General features: G+C 45.5%; 1 protein-coding gene across 1 annotated transcript; it reads left to right on the forward strand.

Moving 5' to 3' along the window:
• Nucleotides 1-5,455: 5,455 nt before the first annotated feature.
• On the forward strand, nucleotides 5,456-7,046 carry kcnj13 (potassium inwardly rectifying channel subfamily J member 13; the record flags this gene model as incomplete). The annotated part of the gene is made up of 2 exons (XM_080007278.1): nucleotides 5,456-5,972; nucleotides 6,472-7,046. 2 exons carry the CDS (start codon nucleotides 5,456-5,458, stop codon nucleotides 7,044-7,046), a joined length of 1,092 nt encoding a protein of 363 aa, XP_079863404.1.
• Between the last annotated feature and the right edge of the window lie 558 nt (nucleotides 7,047-7,604).

A 7,604-nucleotide genomic window follows, 5' to 3' on the forward strand; every position in this document is an offset into this window, starting at 1 on the left:
AATATTGGGCAATAGTTTCTGTCTTTTGTCGGCACCACAAAGTATCTGCTGTAGTGTCCGTGTGCCTCTCTCTCGGGACACTCCACACTGCCCCTTTTTCTAGCAGGGAGATAACCTTTTGAAAACCTTAATCTGATTGTCCGGCACTGCAGACGTGACTTTTCGGGTGGGCGACCTGAATGACATAGCCCTTGGTCACAATACTGAGGACCCACGGGTTAGTCGCGGACGTGCACCAGGCCGTTACACATTGCGGCAGTGCCGGGCCAGTGCACTAGATTGAGCGCGTGTCCGCTTATTCTGTGAACCATGGGTCCGTTATACATGCGCTTTGTGCCTGGGCACCCTGTGGCCAGGCCCCCCTGGTATAGCATGACACAAAGGGATGCCGGGGTTTCGCACGTTTTATTGTCGAATATGTGATTGGACTCGAATGGTGCTTTAAAGTTGCAGGAATGGGGAAGGGGGGCATGTGATTCACAGTGCAAACATTTGGTCACAAAAGTGCCCAGCTCCCTATGTCCGGGCCCCTATGGAAATCAAAGGATGCGGGCCCTTCAGGATATGAATTTCAGAATCAAAAGTTTCTCAGCAGAACATTGCCCATTTCATACTGTCTCCGCCGGCTTGTCATTTTCGCATAGTGCATCCTGGTGCCATGTCATGGCCAAGTAAATGACGCACAAGCTACCAGACATCCACATGATTTAAAAGAAAATGTGACATCAGACCAGGCCACTTTATTCCATTGCTCCACGGTCCAGTTTTGATGCTCAAATCCCCATTATGGGCATTTTTGGTGGTGGACAGCATGTGCACTCATGACTCCTGCGGTCAGCGGCTAACCAGCTCCCTACACAGCAAGCCACGATGCTCTGTGTGTTCTGACACCTTTCTATCATAGCCTGCATGAACTATTTCAGCCAAATTGTTTACCGAGAACACCCAACAAGACCTGCGGTTTTGGGGATGTATAACCCAGTCGTCCAGCCATCACAATTTGGCCCTTGTCAAAGTTGCTCAGATCTTTATGTTTGCCCATTTTTCCCGCTTCCAATGCATCAACTTCAAGAACTGACTGTTCACTTGCTGCAGAATATTTCCCACTCCATGACAGGTTCCATGGAACGAGATAATCAATGTTATTCACGTCACCTGTTAATAGTTTTAATGTTGTGGCTGATCAGTGTATGCATTCTCCTCTATAGGCAGGCTTGGGAGCACACACACACACACACACACGCACACACACACACACACACACACACACACACACACACACACACACACACGCACACACACACACACACACACACACACACAGCCTCATTCCCATACTCGTTTTCTCCCATCAGCTGCAGGACACTAGCCCACAAGCAGCTCTTTCAATGAACTGTGACAAGGTGTTGTTCTTTTTTTTTTTCCTTTTTCTTCTTCTTCTGCCCTCCCTCCCCATTTCTTTTTTTTTTTTTTGCATTCCGGGAACACTAATAGGCTACATGCAGAGCAATGTGACCAATCAAATCATCCACGGCCCAGAGCTAGGAGCAGCAGATCGGAGAGGCGAAAAAGCGCTGCACTCACAGTCCAGCTCGCGAGCCCTAAGAAAAAAAAAAAAACCCTCCCGGGGTGACGCTCTTGAGCCTTGGGAGTCCTTTTGGGATTTACCCCCCCCCCTAATCCTTCGTCCAAGGGACGTACGGCAGCAAATTTGTCCCATCTTTCCTGGGCGCCCCATCCCTGCCCACCCCCCCTTGCCCAACCCTGGGATCAAGCGCTCAGGTGAGAAGGTGGTAACAGAGAGGGCGCTTCTTTAGCTGCCACTCCCCCCCCACCCCAACTGCCAATCCAGGTGAGTAAGACAACAAGTCTGAGCGATGCTTTGATACAAGGAGAGTGATGTCTGCATGGCTGATAAGATAGAGATAAAAAGAGACAGGGAAAGAGAGAGAGAGAGAGAGAGAGAGCGAGAGAGAGAGAGAGAGAGAGAGAGAGAGAGCGAGAGGGAGTCCAAACACCCTGGGTATTCGAGAAGATTATGGGTAAATTACACCAGTCAAAAACATCTTGGATATTAGCGATATGAGTGGCTGTGTTTGTGATTTGGAATCAGACACCGGAGACATTTGCTGATCGTGATTTTTTTTTGTCTCCATACCAAACACAGTGAGGTAGTGGGGTTTATTTCACGTCGTAGGTAGTCAGCATAAGCACGAAGGAGGGAACTTCACACCCTAAATATAACTGAAAATACATTTATTTCAGTCATCGCAAACCATCAAAGTAGAGGATAAATTGTTTGATTTTGTTGGCTATGTGAAATTCTACTCAATTTCCACCTCTCGCTGGTCTCACCAGTTAGAGGTGGGTCAAAAAAAGAGAGACACTAGGTTTGCGGTGTCTTACAGGAACACTGCCGGTTACGCAAGTGTTTTCTGTGGACATCCAGACAATCCTTTTGGATATCTAACTTTTAACGACAAAGGGATACATTGTAATAACATTATCAGCTGGGATAAATTGCTAACTCAGCATCTTCACACCCAGATAATCGTTGCTGCAGAAGAGGTTGTGTGTATTATGATGTGGAGCCGCAGGCAGCCCCTAGTGATCCACGGATGGTGTTGGAAACAAGAATACCGTTTGTTATTGGCACAGTCATGTTGCATGACATTTCTGGGTTTTTTTCACACTGCAGAAATAACCTTTGTGGAGAACAGGGCAGTAGCGGGAGACTTGCGTGCAACACAAAGCACTTTTCTGCCAGTGCCCGAGCACCAGCACATGGTCCTCATGTGACGGCCCTTGCTGACAGTGTTAGGGCTGGTGGTATCCCCCCGGCCCGAGGACAAAGGCAGAGTTCTTGCTGCGCTAACAGGATACTTGCCCTTCACTATCTATCTTCCCCCTTCTGCATCATTTTAAGTCGCTTGCGTCTAGAAATAGGGGCCAAAAAAAACAAGAAAAACAATAAGCTGAACAATAAGGTTATTGATATAGGAGTGGCCCTTGTTAAAATGAAGGGCAAATAATGCATTCATCTTTGAAGAGTCAAATTGAGCCAGAGAGCGAAGCAGTTGGCACTTAAGGAGTCAAGGCGATATACTCTGTACTTATTTACCCATTTCTTTAGGTAAGTGTGTACTGCATACCAAACTTGTATTTGGTTGCTGTTATTAAACTTAAGCAAAAGGTTTCGTTTTGAGATGCTCAAAATGTGAATCTTTGAGTAATTCGTAAAAATGGTAGTCAATGCTTGTCAGTCTCACAGATTTTTTTTATCAAAAACATGTTCATCTATAAAAATGCAAGACAATAAATAACTATTTGTCCCAAACTTTGGTCTGCACACTTTCATTGGAATTTTTTGTGATCAGCTTACACCTCTTTCGATCCGTTCCATCTAAAGATATGCTGCCTATGTCAAATGCAAAAGCCACAAAAATAGCTCACAAGTGAAAATTTCATGCATACATAAAATTAAGTAAAGCCGATACCGCCTATGGTTGGAAGAAAAAAAAAGACAACATGAGAGACATACAGTGCAGTGCAGTAAGTTTAAAACTCCCCGCAGATGAAAGACACATTCCTACTCTGCGTGTCGCTGTGTTACACAGACAGATACCCCACTGGGCCCTGCTCTAATCTCCTGGCAACAATATTGACATAGAAACTTTGGAAAGGACAGGACTCTAGCTGTATGCCTGTTTAAAGCTGTCAAGAGTGCCTCCAAATAGGCGACATCTGGTCACCAGAATTGCCCGAGGCACATACAACCTGTGTAAGCATACAACGGGATTTTGTGTAGGAAGCTGAAGTTTGGAACCTAAATTTAGAGATCCCGATATTTGACTAAATGCGTAGGTGTGTATGAATCAAGCATGGAATGTCACTATGTGAGGTTTAATTTTTTAATTCAAGGGGAGAAGCAGTGGAAGCACATTCAAACATACTGGAGGAAGCAGAGAAGGATCACTTTAACACGATATTCATACATTTAGGCCAAAATGGCCTTATAGTAGTAGTTTAGTGTGCAGTTCTTGCAGAACAGCTCCTGCAGAGAGTTGAATGTCTTATTGACAGTTTCAGCATGTATTCTGCAGCCAGAATTGTCACTGCTGTCAAAGTGACACTAGCTGCCATGTGATAATATACCTGTCTTAATTGGAAGTGTTCTCGTGTAGCAGATCATTTTAAGAAGGTATATTCCAGGTGAGGGATAGCTGCTAGGCCCATTCACTTTGGTTTACTGTCCACCGGGCCCATTTTCAAATCTCAATAGACTCCCTAATCCTAATATCAATATATCCCATAATCCATCAGCAGGAGTACCATCTGCTGTCACAGGTGCGTATTCCTGTTTTTGTCCAGTCCATGATGTGGTTCTCTCACTTACTACAATCATTTGCTTTTGAAATTGCTAAAGGATCATCGAGAACAGCTGCTAGAGTATTGCTGTTCCCGGCAACACATGTACATAAGACACCAGCGCGTTTCCTTATGAAGGCTTGTAGATCTACAGATCAGAACTGCTGTATAGGTTTTAAATCTCTAGTCCAGTGGTCTCTAGTCAACTGTTTGAACCTAGTACCATGTCTGATCAGACAAAAACATGAAAGTACCACCTACAAGCCACAATCCCACAAAAATAACACATGCTTCTCAAATAGGCAATCTATCATCATGGCACTTGAATAAAGATCTCTCTGTGAACAAAAATGAAAAGGCAAGTCAATTTCAGCCTTCCCTCTCTCCCTCTCTTACACACATGTACAAATAATTGTCCTCTCTTACACACATGTACAAATAATTGTCCATTCAGCCATGATGTAATGTTAGATTTTTGATCACTTATTTTGAATAACTGGTTTTGAAGTCAGAACTATGAAGTTAGTACACCAAAGCCTTTCTGAACTAAGATAAGAGCATGGCTATGCTGAACAAGTGTAATTTGTAACGTAGTTTCAATGTCAATCTGACCTGGCAATCTGATCAGTCTGATCAGTCAGAATCTGCAAATAAAAACAATTTGTTAAATTTCTGAAATGTAAAACCCCAGAAAATGTAGTCTTTGTCCTTTTTGTCCTTGATTATAGTAATTATAGGAGGCAACCTTAAGCCAGGTAACTAGACAACAAAAATGTACTAATGTTCAAAAGGTTTTGATTCACCCCCAAATTTCTCATTGCATGTCATACAAAGCGTCATCGAGCATATCACCTGGGATTCACTGCTCTAGTCTATATGCAAGAACTGCATATTATATTATACAGAAGACTAGCTAAAACACTTTGAGTTAAAACCAGAATCCAGTGATCTATCATGACACATGATAAGGTGGAATAGACGATTCCAACCAGCCAATCTTCTTTGGTCAATTAAAGCCTTTTTTCCTTCATTTCTAGACCATTCTTGCTTGACCCTCCCTGAAGCCCCATCTCCGATACCCGGTACGATGACCACCAAAACCAACAGCAACGATCTCGTCGGCAAGGCCTCCTCCTCCCCTCTCCTGTCCTCCCCTACCCGCCAGCGGCTGGTCACCAAAGACGGTCACTGCGCCCTACGCCCGCCGCCCGCCCCACCAGGGCTGTGGCCCTGGGCCTCGGCCCGCGCCTGGCTGCTGACGCTGCACGACCTGTGGGGGGCAGTCGTGGGACTGCGCTGGCGCTGGGTCCTTCTTGCCTTCTGTGCTTCCTTTCTCGCCCACTGGCTGCTCTTTGCCTGCCTGTGGTACCTGCTGGCGCACCTCAATGGTGACCTGGCTGTGCAGGACCATGACGCGCCACCCGTGGGTCACGTGGTGTGCGTCAAGCACATCACCAGCTTCACGGCTGCCTTCTCCTTTTCCCTGGAGACACAGCTGACCATCGGCTACGGCACCATGTTCCCCAGCGGCGACTGCCCCAGCGCCATAGCGCTCTTGGCCGTTCAGATGCTGCTGGGACTCATGTTAGAAGCGTTCATCACAGGTACCACATTCTTTGCATCATTGCTATTAAAAGCTATCATCACACTGTTATTTAGATTCATCCTTAAAAATAAAGTTTGGTTGGCAAAAGTCACAAAATGCTGTAGTGAATTGTTTAATTTTGTCATTCCGATTGACAACCAAAACTGTAAAGCCTCAAAAATGAATGTCGCTAGGTGAACACAATTCAACACCAAAAAAAGAGTAACTTGATCATTTAATTGGAGAAAGAAACATGTCAAACATATGATCAAAGATTTTAAGGTTGACACTAACAATTAAGTCATCAATGTTTTTCCAAACTTGAAGTTTTCCGTTACTAGACAAAAAAAGTAGCCCAAGTGTGCAAGGGAAAAGATTGGCTATAATGAAACCATCTCAACACATCAACTAACTTGATTAACTATTTTAAATGTGACTGACAAACTAAAGTGTAAATCTTTTGGAAAAATACAGTAACAATCATGATTATTATAATATCTCATGTCACCATCATGCAGGTGCATTTGTTGCCAAGATTTCCCGTCCCCAGAAACGAGCTGGAGCCATTAAGTTCAGCCCCCAGGCGGTGGTCGGCCAGCATCAGGGCCAGACGTGTCTCATGCTGCGCGCCACCAACATGCTGCAGCGCCCCTTGATGAATGTAAAAGTGAGCGCGGTGCTCTACGAGGAGTGCGAGGGCCAGGCCTTGCACCAGACCTCGCTGGACTTCCAGCTGGACCGCCTAGGACACCGCCCATGCCCCTTCTTCATCTTCCCCCTCACCTTCTACCACCCACTGGACCGCCACAGCCCGCTCTACCCTGCCCTGTGCGACGGCAGCTCCGGCCACTTTGAGCTGGTGGTGTTCCTTTCCGCATCGCAGGAGGGTACAGGTGACACCTGCCAGAAGAGGACCTCCTACCTCCGCCAAGAGATCCATTTTGACCGTCGATTTCTCCCCGCCACGGGCCTGGACACCCGGGGCCGATACAAGGTCAACACCCAGCACTTTGACACAGCCCACTCTAGGGAGCCTTTGGCCAAGGACTGTGTGGTGCAGATCAACGGCGATGGTAGTGACAGGATGGAGTAAGGGGGGTGGGGGATGGGGGTTGGGGGGGGGGGGGGGTGTCAGTTAGTGAGGGGATATAAAATAAGGCATAGTTCATTCAGAGAGGAATGGCTGGTGAGAAGGTGAGCATCCATGACAGGGAACAGCAATACAGAGGAATGTTAAGAATGAGGATGATAATGAAATATATATAATATATACGTAGCTCTTTCGTCATCCGCATAAAAAAGGGCATTCATTGTTGCAGTACAACTTTTTCCACTGATGGCTATGTATAGACTAGCTAGAGAACCACTGGAGTAGAATATGGACTATTGAGCTCAGATGTCATTTGGCAACAGGATCATACAGTATAAAATTCCACCGGCAACATTTTCAGGAGCCTTTTGGACACAGACATAAAAGTGTCAGGGCCCCCTAATTTCGGATATATCACACTAGACTGAAAGACAGCACAGAAGACAATCACAGCATGCCTGAATAGTGATTCCTAGAATGATAATGAATAGCAGCTGATTTGTAGTTTAATACATTAATTTTGAGTAAAGAAAAAAAATCTGTTGAGATCAGTCAATCGTG

Source organism: Zeus faber (assembly GCF_960531495.2).
Source record: "Zeus faber genome assembly, chromosome: 9".
In the NCBI taxonomy this organism is placed as follows: domain Eukaryota; kingdom Metazoa; phylum Chordata; class Actinopteri; order Zeiformes; family Zeidae; genus Zeus; species Zeus faber.